The 19,850-nt window shown below is 41.2% G+C and overlaps 1 protein-coding gene across 2 annotated transcripts; it reads right to left on the bottom strand.

The window, feature by feature from the left end:
• Positions 1-7,541: 7,541 nt before the first annotated feature.
• LOC114563160 (putative monooxygenase p33MONOX) lies at positions 7,542-19,583 on the bottom strand. Of its 2 annotated transcripts, XM_028589977.1 has the most exons (9): positions 19,360-19,583; positions 19,075-19,196; positions 17,966-18,070; positions 17,651-17,838; positions 17,383-17,494; positions 16,996-17,123; positions 11,151-11,290; positions 10,787-10,971; positions 7,542-8,743 (listed from the first exon to the last, which is right to left on the bottom strand). In XM_028589977.1, the coding sequence occupies exons 3-9, from the start codon at positions 17,991-17,993 to the stop codon at positions 8,538-8,540; spliced, it is 987 nt and encodes a 328-aa protein (XP_028445778.1). In that variant the 5' UTR covers positions 17,994-18,070; positions 19,075-19,196; positions 19,360-19,583; the 3' UTR covers positions 7,542-8,537. The 2 variants fall into 2 exon arrangements, with proteins under 2 accessions (XP_028445778.1, XP_028445776.1); XM_028589975.1 differs by having other exon boundaries at positions 19,075-19,583.
• Between the last annotated feature and the right edge of the window lie 267 nt (positions 19,584-19,850).

Raw genomic sequence — 19,850 nt, 5'->3', positions numbered from 1 at the left:
TCCCTCTATTCATTTAAACAGTGTTTCCTGGAGAGGCAGCGGCCACGCCTCCTCTGACAGCCCCTCTGTCCTGTCAACATCGCAGGTATTCATCACTTCACCTGTCACAGGTTGATAGGGCCCCTGTTAACTCATTAACCTGCCGAGTTACCTGTTGACGTAGTCAGTTTTTTTTCAAGTCTGCCCACTCTCAGTGAGGTGATAGTTCACCTTTTTAGCATGTGTCAGTCCAGTCAGCCAAGTTTGGCATGTGTCCACACTATACTATAACATAAGGACTTTACATTGTCGAACATTTGTTTGATAAAGGTTGGGCACTGACTTCTTTTCGTCAACTTGAACCTTGAAAGAAGCAGAGCCTATAGAATTTAGCAGGTATACTGGCAATGCGGTAGATGATTCATCTCTTGCGGATGCATGCCTGTAACTGTAAACTCAGTTACTTTTGATTTCACTTAACCTTTTGCTGGCATACTTTTATGGTGCCTCTGGCGCCCTGTTTCTATATAACCTATTTTTAGAAATAAATATATTTCTGTAGCAATATTATACATTGTTTCTACATAGCAAGGGCTCTATTACTATTGTTGTACTGTTGCTAAATCAAATGTATTGTGCTTTTCCAAGAATGGGAGTAGCTATGCTTTATTAAAGAATGAGGAATCTAAGTGCTAATTAATGAAGCGAGTTCCTGAATAACCGCATCCGGGACATTTATGCAAATGTTCCCACTACACAGAAAAATAGAAAACAATGGGGAACTTTTGATCAGTTATCTGTTTTGCATCATTTGGCACCTGATCCAGTAATGATCATGTTCTATTATTAGGTAGGCTATTTTAGCATTAGCCTCTGATTTTGTGTGAAACAACTTCTTGTGTCAATCTGCTGATCCACTGTGGCTGGGGAATTGGCTTACTCAGGTTCCCCAGAGCCTCATTGGCCAATGCATTCAAACTTTACTGGCCCATGTGGCAAAGCTACCCCCATACCATACTTAGCATGGTTCCACCTCCCATGATGGTTAAGGATGATCGCTTTGTCACGTAGTCATTAATTCAGTGGTATTCAGACACTACTTGTTATTTTAGTTACACGTGACTTAGCTCGTTCCTAATTTGTTCATCACATTTCTTGGTAATAACTCACAAAAAGTGCACTTTGCATACCTTTGGAGCTGCTCAGTTCTGTAGAACAGGAAGTGAAGTCCACTAAAATGTCAACTGTCAACACCCTTATTCTTCAGTACTGGTACAGGAGTGGTTAGGAGTTGTACTCTATAAATAATAATTACAAATTCCTACTCTTACTGATGATGATCTGATGCAAAGCAAAACTATGAGGAAGCAATGAGGAAAAAAAGAAACATATAGAGACATATCCTACAAGTTGCTTCCCCATCATCTTGGAATGTCTCCTGGACTCTGGAACATCCGTTACTTTCATGGCCAGTGTAGTTAGATTGAAAGCTTTTTATGTTCATGTTGATATAAAATTATTGTTCTATTGTAGCCTACTCCTCCTAAATGAATACCAATTCAAGTCCTCGTAAGGACCAAGTACGTGTGTGTACTGGTAACTTGAGAGGGGCCAGTTTAACTCTTGGGCACTGCTAAGGTGCCCTCAAGCAAAGCACTGAACCGCCAACTGCTCAGGGCGCCTTTGATGGGCAGCCCCCTCACTCTGACATCTTCTCATTAGTGCATGAATAAGGTCCTGTTTGTGCATGTGCGCCTGTTTGTAATGTAACAACACAGTGTAAAACTGTAATTTCCCCTTGGGGATCATTAAAAAGTATGTCTTCTTCTTCATCATCAGTTTCACAAAATTGAAACAGCTTTCCAGCACTGAAGCCATGCACTTACAGCACTGTAACTTTTCAACCTTATCACTCCGGTTACACCTACTGCTTCTAGTTTCTCCTGTGCGAAGGTTGTGCCAGAGTTCAGATTGGATGCCAGGCAACATTTAGAGCAATAATAAATGACAGAAATTAATTGACTTGGACAGCTTGATATGGATTTATTGCATCTGCATAACATGTGCATTTGCACAATACACTGAGGCAAATTAAATTCTAGGATAAACTATAGTTTGATAATCTATTTAAACTACATTTGTGGGCATATTCAAAAACATATGAGAGATATCAGTCAGAGTCGGAGGCTTATATCAGCCTCTGCCTGTATCTCAGTTGGATGGTACCTACAGGCATTGAGTGGATAGAAGGAGGCAGGCGGTGAGTGTGTGAGACAGCGTGTAGGCAGAAAGACCTATGACCTAAATGACAAAGAAAGTCACAAAACCATAGTCGTAGAAGTATGAAATGGGCGCTTGTGTGTTTCTCTCTGACCCTGTCCACTTGTCCACATCTTTGCTTGAGGAATGTATTAGCGTCTAGCCAAGTCACACGCCTCACCTCATTTTGTCCAAACCACGAAAGCCCATATGTGATTAGGATGAAGAAGAACAGGGATGGACCATTTTACATGCAGCCTATTGTGAGTGTATGGATAAAGTACAATTTTGTATTGGTTTTTGGACTGCAAATGCTACACAAAACTCCATACACGAAATACCAATATTACCATGTGTTTGTGCAGATATGTTCCCACGTATTTGCATGTTCTACTATATGCAAACTATTAAGGATAGCTTTCCTGATGTTGCCCTGAAGTCCCCTTTGCACAGTCCACAACTCTATAATTGTGCATGTGATTATCTCTCTTCGTACTATATGCTGACATACTGTATATTCAGGTATGCTGTGAAAGTGCGTGAGTGAGAACCAGTGACAGAAGCCAACGAACTGCATTCCTCTCCTGGCTTAAGGGATTAATAAGTATAATTATGTGTGCTCCATGATGTTATCCAATGAGATCCACCCAAAAGATCAAAGGTTCCTTAAGTACTACAGTGATATAAAATGATGGGCGAACAGTGAGATTTTGCCACAGATAATAAAGGAATTTCAGGGAGTTTCAACAATTTAATTTGTCTTTCCTTTTAGCTTTTGAGGCTAAAACCTTTAACTTCTGCTGTCTAGTTTGCTATGTAAGTTATGCTATTTTATTTGATTGCTAAATTGGTGATTTGTCTTCTCTCATTATTACCTTCTCATTATAATGGAAAACGTATGTCATAGCAGTGCCACTGTCATAAATATTTGTGAGGATACACCCAGATAAACTAGTGTTGTGTCTTGAATATGGGTGAGCCCAACAAGAACAACAGCAAGCCATGTCTAATAAAGACTTGGCAGATAATAAAGGAATTTCAGGGAGTTTCAGCATTTTAATTTGTCTTTCCTTTTAGCTTTTGAGGCTAAAACCTTTAACTTATGCTGTCTAGTTTGTTATGTAAGTTATGCTTTTTTATTTGATTGCTACATTGGTGATTTATCTTCTCTCATTATTACTACTCATTATAGTGGAAAACGTATGTGATAGCAGTGCCAATGTCATAAATATTTATGATACACCCAGATAAACTAGTGTAGTGTCTTGAATGTGGGTGAGCCCAACAAGAACAACAGCAAGCCAAGTCTGGAAACTTCTGACACCCACATCCAATTAAAACAAATTAACATCGATTCATTTTCCATATTCACCCAATGAAAAAAATATTAAACTATTAACTGTTAAAACTAGCAAGTAGAATTCACACAAACCAGGATGAGAACAGTTGTTGAATATTTGAGGGCTAATACATAAAGGGACATATGAACTGTGTAAACTGTTAACTACATTTAGAGTTTATGTAACCATTAATAATAAAGATACTTATATCCGTTTGATTGATGATGAAAACTGGTCAATAGCCAATAAATAAAGGTAATAAGAAATAAAGATAAACAGGAAAGGAGTAACCTTAATCTTTGGCTAGATTCCATGCAGAAACATTGCAGCCTGAACTATGTGATTTAGATTACAAAACGTTCGGGCTACATACTTTGGCCAATTGCACAACACGTGTCTTGGGTATTAAATCCATCCCTAATAAAAGCACACCCAAGAAATGAATCATCTCACACACGTTTGTTTCACTTTCAAGCACGCACACACAGTGCTTTGTAAGTGGTGTGTGGTAATGGTCTGTATTTTTTCCTTTAAGCGTTAGACATTGGTTAGTACGTCAACTGGATGTGGTTCTAGTGAGCTCCAGCTGACTGATCAGACCTCGTTGTAGGGGATCTACTCTTCCACATCTGCTTCATGTTTTTAGGGACTGGGGGCCTGTATAGGAGGGCCGAACAACACACTCTGCTTCTCAGTGGGGGAGGGCAGGAGCATGCCTGATGAACAGAGACACAGCCTGATGGCCAGAGGCTTATACAAAACAGGTAACATTTTTAGTTCAATATATATTGATTTATTTTGTTCAAAAACACAATATACAAAAAGAAAAGCATAAACAAAACAGGGCAGTACACAAAGGTAATCCCTCTCCCCACCCCATCCACATAAATACATAAACAAAGCAAAAGAAGGAAAAAAAGAACAAACACAAAAAACATACATGTATATGGTTCATTTGGTATGCTGCTATACATAAACAATGTACTCTACCCCTATTGTTTGGAATGGCTGACCTTAAAATTAGTATGTTAGCTTTTTCACGTAAGCAGTTGGCATTTCAAAGGTCCACAGTTGAGAAAACATTCAAATAGTATTTACTCTATGTACTGTGCAGATGCGTACACTCCCTACACACTGTAGCTGCCCAAAGATGCAGCCTACTCTTTTTCTGCAGGGGCTCTTTAGGGACACGGAGATGCTGAAACCGATGTCATGTCTTCACAATGTACGAAGTAAAGCGGTTTGTTATTGCGTAACATAAGTACACTGAATTGTGTGTGACCCACATCTGTGTTAATAGCTGTAACACTGTAACTCTATCTCCAGGCAGTGGGCATGATTAATGTCAACTTTCACAAGATACAGTACCTGAAGCCTGACCCCCTTCCCCAAGCTTCTCTCAGCTTGGTGGGTTCTCCTCGGGGCCAGCTCACTGTGAGTCAGCCCCATGTGTGGTTCTGGAGTCAGATGGCGTAGCATAGGCCTACGACACCGGGAACCCCACCCAGCAGCAAATGTTTGTCTCATTAGTTGAATAACTAGATTACCTTTGTAAAACACTGAGTCATCGCCGTGGTTGGTGACACTTGTCACACAAACAAGTTGGAGAAGAGTTACCGACTTGCTTACTGTATATATAACTTGAAAGCAATAAATGAAATGTGAGTCCAGTAATAAAGTCTTGTCTGTCTCTTGTAGATGTTATCTTATCCCAGCAGCTCTGGTTACTATAACACATGCAATTCATCTTACAATCACGTACCGCTAACATAGAAAAAACAGGAGCCTTTAAAAGAGTTTAGTACCACTTGAGGATAATGACTCTGTGTAGGTCAAGTATCAGCAGCCCAATATCTGTTTATTATGAAATCGATGCACTCAGGAGCTTGTGAGAAGATTTCCTAGCACATTCCTGGAGTCACTCTGACATAAAGAGCTTCTACCACTCCTACATGTATTAAATGAAAGTGCACACAACCTTCATTAATGTTGAACTTTATACAAAGTTTTCCAAAACACTAACACACATGAACCTGGATCAACCTGATCTAAAAAAAAAAGAAAAGAAATGGCACCGTGTCCTGTTTATGTGTCCACATCATGGTAGTTTGGCCAGACTGGCAAGTCAAAGTTGTGTCATAGGGGTATGAGGAATATAGGCCATAAAATGTAAGTCATTGTTTTGAGTTTGTTATGGAAGGAATTTATCCAGACCACTTTTTCGAAATACAGATGAGTAAGTGAGTGTGTCGTGCTTGCCATTGCACATCTGTGAGCGAGCGAAATGATTTGTGTGGGATCGGAGCAGGGGTAGGGGCAGGGAGCCGAGAAGGGGGAGGGGGGGCTACGCAACCACGTCATGTAGGACCCAGAGTGAGAGCCATCTGTATTATGTCATGACTGCTGGGGCACTCCACCCTTCACTCTCTTTTTCCCAGTTTCCCTGTGTCTCTCCCTCCCAGACTCCCCCACCCACAGTTTATCTTGCCTTTGCTTTACTGCTGTGTGTGTTTTTGGTTTAGTATTACTGACCGACATTGTTGCCATGTTGCTTGCCTCTCACAGAAATGTGACGGAATATCTCAATTTGTGTTTGTACTTTTACCAAATCATCTTTACCCATGCCTGCACTTGCTTTATCCTATCTTCTCTCTGCCTTTCATCTTGTGTCTGTCTATCCATCACTCCATTTGCCACTAATGTCTGTCCACCTCCAGCTTTTGACTGACAGCTCTCTGTCTGCACTTGCCCGTCTCATTTGAAGTTCACCTTCGCTCCTACAGCACCACCTGAAAACCAGATGTGGACACTCAGCAGCCTGTAATTAAGTAAAGAAGCATTCCCTTTAGGAGCTGCAGCGAATTTAGGGGGGGTGCCCTTTGAAATGGCTGGATAAAACACATCAGGTAAGATAGGGTCACACAGCTCTATGTCAAATTGGCCTCAAAGCCCGGCGCACTTCCTGGGGGGCCTGGATACAGCGCACAAAACTGCAAACTCTGATGTACATTCACTTGACACACACACACAAACCCAGAGAGCTTTAACAAGGCTGTAAACCCTTCCAGTTCATGGCTGGCCTGAATGTTACCTTTGATAAAGAGAGGGGAGATTGGGTAGTTAATAATGTTCAGCTATCGTGTGGTATCATTGACAATATAATTGCTACATATAAAACCAACAGTAGAACAAAGGTAATTAAATCTGTGTGTTCACAAAAGATGACCTGATGGACTCAAGAACGTATATTTTCCTGACTCGTCTCAACTCTGCCCTTCATGTCTGTGTAGCAAAATTACTTTAATTTATTATCCCACTTTTAAGAAGGGGAAAGAAATCATGGCTATTTAATACATCATTTGATTCCAGCAGACATGCTCCTGTTCTTATTTTAATGTGGTTAATATAATGAAACATAAGAGTCAAACTAAGGAGTATAAAACTTAATTTGCAACAACCATCGATTTTTATTTTGAGCTTATTGCGCCATCTTCTGGCCAAAGACTAGCTAAAAGTTGGTGTAAAATCCTTGCACATTAACACCAAACCTTCACCTGTATGTTACCAATGTATCATGGCAATGAAAATTGAGTTTAGAGCCCATGACAAGGAAAAAAAAAACATTATCAGGTTCACACCCATGATTTGCTTAGCAATTAAATACATGAATTAAGAGAAAATTGCAGTTCAGTCTAATTATTAGGCTGTACTGTCACAGAACAATTCATATTGTGCTGTAGTTTGATTTACTAAGCAAGCACAAAAAGAAATATCCTGTGTCAGAATTCTAAATTGGTCAGTCAAGAGACACAACTGCATAGGTCAATCACAAAATGTTTTGTTGCACATGGAATAAATGTATAATTAGTGTGCACTCAGCAGATACAAAACATGTGTGCACAGTATAATACAGGAGTAGGTGTACTTGTATGATTGCATGACGAAAAGAACCAGAGAACCAGGTTTGCTTGGTACTATCAGATTTATTTACAGACGTAAGTGGGAGACGATCTCCCTTGTGCAATTACTTACGGGAATTCAATTCAATTTTCAAATAAACAGCAGGGATTCTTGTATTGTGACACAGAAAAAGCTAAATTGAAAATGACCACTTCAATGCTTGGCATTTTTATAGCATGTTGAAATAATATTGTGATGCAATATAAAAATTTGATAAACCCAACATTATTTAGAATGAACAATGTTGATTTAAAGCAGAACAATATCAAAAATATTCAAGTTGAAATAATAATTAAAATAAAAAAAAAAAAAAAATCAGGTCATCATACACACTCACACGGTAAAATAATATGTTCTTCCATATAATAAAAAACAGCTGTAATTGTATGGCAAACATGCCGCAAGTTTAGGCACAACAGCAGTCATCCTACTACACAATACTCTGCATGCCAACAGAGAAAAGCACTACATAACTACAAAGCTGTGAGCTTATTCAAAATAAAAAAAATAAGACAAATGAGGCAACTGAGAATTATGAATTGAAATAGCTGGTCAGTTTTACGAGAGGCAATGCTAAAGTGCTTAGCTTGAGCAAAGGACTGACAAGATATTTCAACAACTTCAATCTCATGCCATCATTGACTATGGAACTAGGACAGCAAGGCAATTCACGCCAATGCATCTATTAAGTGACAGAACAACAATAATACAAAAAAAATACCATCTTCAGGGATGACAATGAAGGTACTTCATATGGTGTTTTATTTGGGCCAATGAGCTGGAGGAGATAGGAGACGGGTGGTGGGGACAAATGGAAGATTGAAATCCATGTGGGTAGGTCTTGGGGAGGAGTAACAGTGCGGTGATGTCTCTGGGGCTGGTGAGCTAATACTACAGGTGGTCCTCATTCCTCTCAGCCTCAGTACATTTTGCAGGGAGGCAGAAGAAGGCAGGAAAGCAATCGAGCAACAGAGGTGTTAGTACACAGCCAGTGTGGCTTCAGAAGCCTGAAGGTGTTAAAACATTCATGTCCCGAGGTTTAAGTTTGTGTGGCCGTGTGGGTGCTCGCTGGGCCTCAATGCCCGAGATTTCAATCTTGGGGGGCATGAACTTGGCAGGGTCGTCTACCTTGAAGTTGACCTGGTTGTTGGTGCCATCCATGGTAGAGGATTTCTGCATGCCGAAGTAGGACTGCAGTGAAAAGCCTACAGGAGAGACGAGGAAGTGATAGGTGTTGTAATTAAAGACCCAAGTGGTTGTAAAAAGACAACGGTGTTAGTGTCATGATTTTAACCCTTCTAACCCCAAACATTTCTGTGAATGATGTACAACCACAGTTTCTTATTCCTGTTTTGTATACAGTATACAAGAAATGTATCATCTGTGTTTTTCTATTTAAAAATGAATAAAATATCAAATAAATTTAACTAAATTAACTTTTTCTTTTATGTTTTATGCCATTGTTATACTGCTCAAAAGACATTTAGGAGCCTTTCTACTTCTGGCCATGGTTGTGCTTGTTAATTTGAGATGCCAGACTTGCAGATAGAGTGAAGAATGAGCTCACAGTGAGTAATAATGTGACAGGAGCAAAAAATGCTCAAAAGTAGCTTGGTTTTCACAGGGTTAAAAAGACTTTATATTAATAAAATAAAAAAATAAAAACATCTTGAGCCCCATCTGCACCTGGCGCAGCCCAAAGCCCGACGCAAGCGTCGTTGCTAGTTTAAGACTGACACTGTTGTCCATTTACCATCCAGCACCCGCGTCGTTTAAATAGCAAATGTACCTGTGCCCATCTGCGCGCCCATGTGCGTGCTGGTCTTACAGGGAGGTGTGTTCTGAAAGTGATTGCGCCAGTGACCAACAAAAAAAAAACTGGTCTAAAGTCAATAACGCAGCTTTTTATTGTTATTTCCACAGTAAAACAGTAGTAAAATGTGCCTAGGCTCGTACACCCCACACCCACGATTAAAAATAAATAATAATAAATATTACAATGTGAAATAGTATTATGGTATGATCTGCTCACACGCTTTCACTTTCACACACGAGCAGATCAGTTTCTTCATCATTTGCTTAGCAAATCTGGCATCATAATAGCAATGCGCAAAGGTACAAACACGCCTGGTTTTTAAAGGGAATGGGACATGTTACGCCCAAAACACACCTACGATTAATGAAGGCACTAAGTACAACCCTTATGAACCATGCACCTGGCGCACGGACCCTTTTTTCCACCGTTAAACTAGCAAAAGTGGATTTGTACATGCCCTTAACGCACCTGTGCCAGGCGCTTCACACCGCTTCACAATCACACCGTGATTGTTAAAACAGGGCTAGGTTGTCTCTTTAAACATGAACATCTTGTTCTTGCCAACTGTTGGGTGTGGTTTCAGGCGCAAAAAACAGTAATGAACATGTACAGCAGTACACGCAAAAGTGCCAAAGGCTAATTTTCATCTGTAGTCCCATTTGGCAGATATAAATGACAATAACAGGACATAAGATAAACACTATTAACATTTGCTATAAAAAAACAGCACAAATTAGTAAATGTTAAAACTGTGATAAGAGTGATAAGACGGTCCCATCTTCTGTCTTGCTTTTTGGGTGGCTGGGCAATCCTTTTGTTTACATTTGGATTGCAGATTGTGGCTTCAACATAGACCCAACCTGTCACAGGAAAATCCCCACTAATTTGTATTTATTATTAGGACAATAAATGAATCGGCATTGCTGTAAATGTGCCAGTGTAAAACCGCCTACACAGGATAGGCAGCAAGAACGCTTTGTGCCGGCTGTTCCATTGATTTCCTATGGGGAGGGTGGTGCCACCCAATTATGCGTTGCGCTCGGATTTGCCACTTTGCGCTGCGCTCAAAGTTCAAATTATTTCAACTTTGACATAGTTGCTGCTGACCTTTCAAAAGCACAACCAATGAGATAACAGCATGTTGTTACCTACGCTTTGCTCTGCGCCCTACTAGCGCAGCGCAGAGAGCAAAACGCTTATCATGTGTAGGCTGCTTAAGCCAGTCAGCTAATTTCAATTTTAGCATCTATAGTGGGATTATTGTATTCAGCGAAATACAAAATGCGGGGGAGGGAGGGGCTCACCACATTCTGTAGTGGCACACTATTCAACCTATTGCTTTGAGATTCTATCCTGTTTACTGTGCATTAATACTGTAAAAATGACTGTTACAGTCAAGATCCAAACGCAGGACTGGGTATAAATCTCTCACCTGTGCTGGTTTCACAGCCTGGGTCAGTTGGGGACTTCTGTACCACGGGTCGGCTTCCAAAGAAGCTCCACTTCTCTCCTCCTCCTCCTCCTCCTCCCTCATTTCCTCCCATGTCTGTGATGGGGTTGGGACAATTGAGATCTGGGTTGGCAAGAAAAGGCGCAGGACTCAGCGGGAACCAGCTCCTGTATTCCCGCCAAGCAAGAGCAAGACATGAACATACAAACGAACACGGGAAGGATATACCATATGGCACATAATATGGGCAATGTTGGGAAATATAATATAATGTTATATAATATAATGTTATGATCAGGGGTTCCGGTTCCATCCATTTTGACACAACATTCTGGTTGATGCCTACCTGCGACTAACAGCCGGTGATGAGTGGGGACTAACACAGGGGGTGACGGAGGGGGTGACAGAAGGGGTGCCACTTGGGGTGGATTGTGCTGATGTTGTACACCTGTCCTCCTTGAAGTCCCCGCTTGGCATTCTCAACTTCTGCACAGACAGAAAAAACAAGCAATGAAGGAATACGCCTAACTGATCCAGAATCACCCTGGCCTGAACATTACGAAATGATTTCAGAAAGTTTGAATGGGTCAGAAACATAACATTGATCTAGTTTAAAGAGTAAACACTCCCTGAATACACAATGAAAAAGGTCAGGGTTTATCTGGACCTGCGTCATGGATTCTCAGAGCCCATCACCTGCTGTGACTATAGACCCTTTGCATGTGATGGCACGCTCTTCTCGCGCGAATTATGAATACTATGACGGACGGCGGAAGCGCTATGCCTATGCTGTAGACCAGACGGACGGCAAGTCAAACGCGTACGCATTCGCTCATATAATAAAATGGTTATTTCTTGTTGTGCGGTGGGCTTCTCTAGGCTTTGTGTTATGTCTGGTTTGAGTCATTGTGTTAACAAGGGGAACACACTTCTAAGGTTCCTTCGATATTTAAAAGGGGTATGCAAAACTGATTTTACCCTGTCATAGTTGAATAACGACAGTTCGGTGGGTAAAAAGGACACACATAGAAGCTCAAAGTCCCACTGACACCCCTTTACTATGAAAATCTCATATTTTTAAACTGCCGCTGAAAACGGGCAAACTCAACAAAGCTGGAAGTTGACGTCAACCTCCCAAAACCTGTAACTTTGTCAGCCCATGGGTGTATTAAGAGAACGGTCACGCCCCAACATTTACATAGGCTACACAACTGACCTGAGATCAGGTAGTCTTCTGAATCTAGCTTGGTCACGCAGATCTCTGCTATTCCATTACAAAATTCACTTCTGAAACTTTTTTATGCGAGAAATCAACTATGTAAAGCTCAAATATGGGTCGCTTTACGAAAATGGATGGCCAATTGCAAATTTTGTCCGACTGTGTGTCGGAGTTCAGCGCCGGTGCTGCCTGTGTTGCTGCCTTGCCGCCCGGCCTGCCTTCCTTTACACACCCCGGCCTGCTCTGAGGTACTTGGAGCTCCGTCACAACTGGCAGCCCACAGCACTCCATACCCGCTCAAAGTCACCGTCTCTTGGGCTAATGGACAACCAAATGCCCCTGCCCTGACAGAGCTCCAGGACCTGCATCTCCCCTCTTCCTGCTAGCTAAATGCCCAGTGTATGGGAGTCAGAGCGCAGTCAGCGAGCTTGTTACGGCAGCAATCTCTTACCACAGGTTTCAGTTAATCTTTTAATGTGTGTAATTATGTGTTGAGTTATTTAAACAAACGATTGGGAAAATAAACGCCGCTTGTCCGCGAGTCTCATTGATAGAGCCTGCGGCTGGATGTAGCTCTATCAATGAGAGCTAGCTAGCCTCCTCTTAGAATTCCTCTGAAATTCACAAATATTCATTAACTTGAAATCGGACACCGTTGTTAGCTTTATAAGACATTTAGGTAGATGTTGTATATGTGGTGTGACGAAATTCAAACTGTAAATATACTCGAATTACGCCAAAAAGGAAGCTAACTATCCGTGATTTGTAGCTACAAACGGGTTACATCCAGCCGCAGGCTCTATCAATGGGACTCGCGGACAAGCAGCGTTTATTTCCCCAATCATTTGTTTTAATAACTCAACACATAATTACACACATTAAAAGATTAACTGGAACTGTGGTAAGAGATTGCTGGCGTAACAAGCTCGCTGACCGCGCTCTCACATACACGGGCCATTTAGCTAGCAGGAAGAGGGGAGTTGCAGGCATATACAGTATATAAGGTTGCAGGCCCTGGAGCTATATCAGGGCAGCAGCGTTTGGTTGTCCATTAGCGCAAAAAAAAAAAAAAAAAAAAAATACAGTGACTTTGCGCGGGTATGGAGTGCTGTGGGCTGCCGTGATGGAGCTCCAAGTACCTCATAGCAGGCCGGGGTCTGTGAAGGTCGGGCAGCGAGGCAGCAACACAGGCAGCACCGGCCGCTGAACTCCGACACACAGTCTTACCAAATTTGCAATTGGCCATCAATTTTCGTAAAACGGCCCATATTTGAGCTTTATATTGTTGATTTCTCGCTAAAAAAAGTCTCAGAAGTGAATTTAATAACAAAATAGCCCGATAAACAATGTATAACTTTGCAGTGAGACCTGCTATCGAGTCTCCCATGTGTTTCTATGTAGTTTGCTCAAACCAATCAGCACATAGCTCATTCTGAATATTCATGAGCATACCATATTTGGAAGAAAAGCTCTTGTTCCAAATAGAGCCATATTCACAGTGTAGTTAAGGGCCTAATAAAATAGCATTCGGGCAATTTTCAGCCCAACCAATGTTACATACCCCATTAGGAGACCTTAAGGAACAGTGTAAAATACCCTATATAATCATTCTATCACCCCTTTAACGTATCACAAACTGGCCCATATTAAATCACTCTTAACGTTGAGCTAGCTAACTATTAGCCACGTAATGCTAACATGTTAGCCTGCCTAAACAGCTTCTATTTAGTTAGGTTAGTTAAGTTTCATTATCTTAAAAGTGATAACAGACCACACCGACTCAGTTTGTCTTCGTATTTGACTTCCCTTCAGTTTGACTTTATGCGGCTCTCTTGGGAGTTTGTCTTTGCATGGAGCTCAACAGGTGATTGCTAGCTAACGTTAGCTTCCAAGATAACTTGTGTTGAAATACACTAGCCTGCTCAGAGGTTGCTCAGAGGTTGCCTTTAATACGAAGGGACATTCAAATGTTAGTACACGTTATTCACATTTACAGTTTGATCGTGATCTGTCGTGAGTCAAAGCTGTGTTATACAGTAGTTGGTTTGGCTCAGAGGGCAGCTAACTGTCTCGGTGTTATAAAACGCCATAATCCTCCATGTGTTTAAAAGCTTTGAGATCAGCACCACCGTATGGGGATACCCCGTTTACTAGAGATGTTCCGATACAGATACCAGTATCGGTATTGGCTCCGATACTGCCTAAAACGCTGGTATCGGTATTGGGAGGTACTGGAGTTAATGCACCGATCCGATACCACGTAATAAAGCCCTAAAGAAAATCTATGTTAAAATAGATTATTTATGTTCTTTTTCTGTTATAACTGACTGTCAAAGTGGACAATAAAAGAATGTTCATGGTTTGTGTTTGTTCATGTTTCACAAAGATAGAAATAATATCACATCCATACATTGATAATAGTATACAGCTGTTAAAACATAATAAAATACATGACACACTGGTATCGGATCGGTACTCGGTATTGGGCGATACACAAGTTCAGGTATCGGAATCGGTATCGGGAAGCAAAAAAAGGTATCGGGCCATCTCTACTGTTTACCACATAGTGGTAGAGATTGTGTGGACTGAAGTTGGGCAGACTCTGCGATTTAATGAGGTCCGTGAAGACGGAGGGAGGAAGAAGGTAAGGGTCGGTATCCAATCCTGCGATCTCCAACTTCTCCAAATACCGACACACATACTGTAATCCTGAACCAAGAAGTATTATTTAAAAAGGGTTACAGTTAACATAAACCCTTTAAAACTCATTTAGAAAACGGGTTGCTCTGAGGGCAAATTCACATCCATATGTTGAGCGTCCTTCCAAACCCATATCAATCTCGGCCCTGCATTCTGCTCAGGACAGTGGCCATCATATAAATGAATAACAGGGAGCGACCCCCTGGCTTTTAATCCCCTATGTATTATTTGAATTGGTATCCTGCTGGATTAGCTAGCGATACATCACTGCTCCAACGCTGCTGGACTTTAGCCAGAATATTCCAAACAAGGGCTCAACAACATTATGGCAGTTGAAACTGTTGTTTTGTTATTCATAAAGTGCAGTAGCATTGGAGACAGAGAAAGGTCAGATAAAAACGTTCCACAATTACGTAGACCCACAATGCTTCTCATGTAGCTATTTATAATAGAGAGGCAGGTGTATTTGATTAAAAATACGTTTACAACTAATTTATATTAACACTACCTGAATGAGCACATGGCAAGCAGAAGTGGGGCTAGTGTGGAATATGTGTTAAATAACCTTGCTAATGTTAGCGATAGTTTTTGTCTCATTTAAAATATTTGAGCTAGTTTACATGGTAATAGCTAGCTAGCTAGCTACATTAGGGACACAAACTAAGGAGACTAGGGTTAGCTACGGACATGACGGTTTACTGAACAGTGTAAAAAAACCTCTTCAGTCATGCAAGCGGTCTCTGATGAATTTAACTCTTTGTAGCTTCCATTCTCATTTAGCAATACTATCGTTAAGTGTACCGCTAACTTTCGTTAGCAGGTGCTAACATTAAGCTAACTCAGGCTGGACTGCCACATAACAAATAGCTGCTGCTAGGCCTAAATAAACCGATCTAACGTTTAGCTAACGTTACACAAAACGCTACGTCCGTCTCTTTGTTTCTAAGTCAGTTATGAGTTCCATAGTAATTTAAATAAAGTTGGCGTAAGGAGAATAACAGTTATGAAGAATTTAACTTGCGTTTGTTTGTTGTACTCGAGTTAGCTCGAATGCTAGCTAGCCTAACGTTACAATGTTGCTTTGCTAAGGGTCAAATAGCTACAGCTAAATGCAATAATTACTTGACATACCTTTTTATGATAAGATTTCTTTGACGTTCTAGTCCGACAGATTCCTTAAGTTTGTCCATATTTAGCTGTTTTAACAAGTTGTTTTCTCGAAAACTTAAACGATTGCGTCTGATCACACTCAACAGTAGGCCACCAAAACGTCTCTTTTGTTAGAAGCTCGCTGATTGGTCAGTTTGAGAAAATAAAGGGGCTCGATTCATTTAAGGGCGTTGCTTGGCAACACTACAGCCGGAAGCTGTAGTCTACGGAACCATCTCGGAGCTGATTACATAACGTGTTTACCAAGATGTTATTCCATGGTTTACCCTGCAGTCCACAGCGCTGTGGAGATAGGTCTGGCAATGCGAGACTAGCAGTCAATCAACAGGCTAAAATATAAAATTATCATATAATTTCTCAGCACTTAGTACGTAATGTAGTACTTGTTATCTGGCCACAGTCACCAGGAAAAAGAAAACACAACCTTTGTGCATCCACACACTGTGTCACACAGTCTGTGTGTATGCACTGTGACCCTCCTCTTTGGAAAACAGTCTTTGCTAAACCTTCCATCTGAACCCATGTACAAAAGTACCTAATCCTCACAACAGGTTAATATTTAACACCCAGTTTTTTTTCTGTGTTTCTATTTGTGTATTTTTAAACTGAGACATTATTCTTCTTTTCAGTGTTCATGAAACACACACACACACACACACACACACACACACACACACACACACACACACACACACACACACACACACACACACACACACACACACACACACACACACACACACACACACACACACACACACACACACACACACACACACACACACACACACACACACACACACACACACACACCTTTTTTTAATTAATTAAATATTTTTTATTAAAAACATGCCCAGGACCTATACATGCACTAATGGAGCGATGTCAGAGTGAGCCCAGGACCTGCGTCCCTGTATTTGGGCCTCAACTTTTGTAGGAGTTTTTCCTTTCACTTTTATTCAAGTTTTACTGCCCTCAAAACACCTGTCAAACATTCAAGTGTGAGATATCGTTCAGTTATTTATTGCTATTTGAGGGCAGAGAAACTTTTTACGGCTCCTTGGCAGATATAGGCTTCTACCCCAAATATGTTCATACTCACTGGTTTTGTGCCGTCAACCAGTCGGTGAAAGCGGGTCTCCTCAGCAGAGAGCCCCTTGTGGGGAGAATACCCAGCATCAGTGAGTCCTGCCTGGTGCTCAAACTTCTGCAGGTTCTCCTGGGCCTGCTCTAAGTGAGGATGGGCATACAGTCATCAGTGGATACAAAATGAGTCAATGTTTTAATATGCTGCACACCATTATACCGGACACTGAATGTGGTTTATCTTATTTGGCAGCCAAGGTAGTTGCCATTTGGACAATCGTAGGTGAAGCATACATAATTCTGTGACATGAAGAAACTCACTAGTGTCTGTAACTTGCAGGCTGTCTAGATATGAAAATAAAGGTTCTTAAATTAAGTTCCTCAGTTGGTTATCTTGACTTACTGATCATAAGTGAGCTCATTAAAGAGGTGGCTTTGGCTTTCAAAACCGGCCCTGGGGACTTCGCTGGCGCTGCTGTTTCAAAAGTCAGCAACTTCCCACCCTTCTCACCTTCCTGGTAACACACAAGTATACTGTTAGGATAAACATACAAACCAGTTACACAACAAATAAGAGCAGACCAAATGTGTCCAGGCATGTACCTAACCTTCAGGAAGTTTTACACAAAAATTATTTGAATCAGATTGTAAGAACAAAGCAAGAAAAGCACCTCTGCAGTGTTCCTGAACTTGTGCTGTGGGATGACAGGGTCTTTCCATAAGATGTTGACGGACAAGTCAGAAGGTGGCGAATGCATTGTGGCATCCATGAGCTCATCATAGCTGACACTGTGTCGAGTCATTCCAATGGGAGATGAAAAGGCACCAAATAGTCCGGATGACGGGCCAGACTCAAGTGCTGAAGAATGGGAGTAAAGAAAAAAAAAATGGTTTTGTGTAAAGAAACTATTTCTGACATCTCTACAAGGCAATCCTTTTACAAATATGTTGAAATCATCACACCAAAATCTAAATTCCTGCGTTACCTGGAATGTCTCCCCGTTGTGAGGCCATTTTGACACCAGATCAGAGGGGCTGACCACAGGAGACTCTTTACGGCGACAGGTCCACTCTGCTTGGGGCTCCAAACACTTCATTGCATGACATCACATAGTGTTACAGGGTCGTTAGATAAAACGGTCTGCACTTTTGGAAACATAATGTGTGTAGTGCAACAACACCTTGATGTCAGTCAGAATGAGGCAGCTAATACATTAATGTTACATGCATGTTAATTAGCCTAAATATGGTTAAGAGAGAGAGAATAAACATTTCAGAGACTTGTGATGACTGCAGTGCATAGTTTACTGTTACTGACATGCTCCAAATAGAAGCAGAGAGTCTGGTTACAGCACTGTCATTAATATCAGTTCATGTCAGTCACCCTCAGGCTACCAGCCTCTATCTGCCCAAAGCAGAAGAAAAAACAAGCCAACTGCGAATTAAAGCATTTCCACAAGGAAATGAAACTTTCTGAAATAAGGAAACACTGCCTGTTCGATAGAATATAACTAATTCTACATTTCTTTTTGTGTAAAATACAAAGAAAAAGTAAATCTCATTAACGTTAGCCCTCTTGTGCTATGGTGAACCTGTCTACCTCTGTTATCAGTGCTGCTTATCAGCCCTGTCTGTCTGAACTCACTTTCCATTGCAATCCACCTGCATCTTCCTCACTTTAAAATGAATGATGAGACCGTCCGCCATCTTCAAAATCTAAATTCTGGCAGAATTCAGATTTTGCAGATCGCTTTTGCATTCTAGTCTAGGTTACTTTGCAGACAGCTGGCATCTATCAGCTGTTGTTCACGTCAGCACTGTGGGGGGCCAGAAACAGTGACTTGCAAAAACAGGAACAGAAGTCCGAAGGGAATAACGTATAAAAATCTGTTCTATAATACAATACCATTTACTTTTAGAAAGGACACTTTCATACTAAATAATATCGAGTAGGCTATTTACACCATTTTGACTAATAGGCTAGTTCCATAATACATGCATTGCATTTAGGCGATTGTCATTTAGCTACATATTGATCAGTCATTGGCAGCGTTAAGGACAATAGCTTGTATGCTACAGTTTATTTAACACTTACCTCAACCTGTCAATATCCCCCCTCCTCTCCTGTTGAAATGATTCCACAGCTACAGCGGCGTCGACTTGACAGACTGAACGAACAGATAGTGTGTGTTTGTTCATGGATAGGCTCACCCATGACTTTTGGACATGCAGAGAGTAAAGAGAGCGCTGAGACGTCACACGGCACCGGTGGTGCCGACGACCTCGGTAAAGTTAGACAGATATTCACAGATTCAAACTTCCGGGATCAATTACTATTTATCGAAATGTTATTAAATCACAAACGACGCATCTCTCCTACCGTAGTAAGGTTATGCCGGTGGCGGAAATGCCCATCCGAAACCTAAAGCCCTGCAGCCTGTTTGGGAATATAAGCGTGTTGCAATGTATGGGTGGTTGTAAAGCAGTGCCGTTTATATGCAACAAAGCAAGCAGTGGTGGAAGGATCACATAAGAAGCATTTCAAATGTAGTCAAATTAAAAAAAGTATTATTTATTGTTTATTTCTTTTTCATATGTATGCGCCATCTGATTATGATAGTCTGATGTTCTGTGTGTGTGTGTGTGTGTGTGGGTGGGTGGATGGGTGGGTATAGAGCATCACAGCCTATGAGACTCAGCTGATCCGAGCCGCCCCTATCAGAGTTGAGGGACACATGGTGTTGGCGGGTTATTGAACCTGCAATCTCAGAGTCTGCCTGCAGCTTTGGTGACCCCTGGTAGCCTGTCTGCTAATGTAAGTACTAGTAAGACCCATTAATTGTGTCTAGAAGACACTTTAGAGGGTATAAC

This window comes from Perca flavescens, chromosome 10, assembly GCF_004354835.1.
Source record: "Perca flavescens isolate YP-PL-M2 chromosome 10, PFLA_1.0, whole genome shotgun sequence".
In the NCBI taxonomy this organism is placed as follows: Eukaryota; Metazoa; Chordata; class Actinopteri; order Perciformes; family Percidae; genus Perca; species Perca flavescens.
This window is presented reverse-complemented; position numbering and strand designations above follow the sequence as displayed.

Bases quoted from the DNA above. Each gene is read 5' to 3' on its own strand.
- LOC114563160 (XM_028589975.1), bottom strand. From the start codon at position 17,993: ATGGCCTCACAACGGGGAGACATTCCAG. The intron at 11,291-16,995 runs GTGAGTATGAAC...CTGTCTGTGCAG, and splicing joins TGGTTGACGGCACAAAACCA to AAGTTGAGAATGCCAAGCGG. The intron at 10,972-11,150 runs GTAGGCATCAAC...GCGGGAATACAG, and splicing joins TCACCGGCTGTTAGTCGCAG to GAGCTGGTTCCCGCTGAGTC.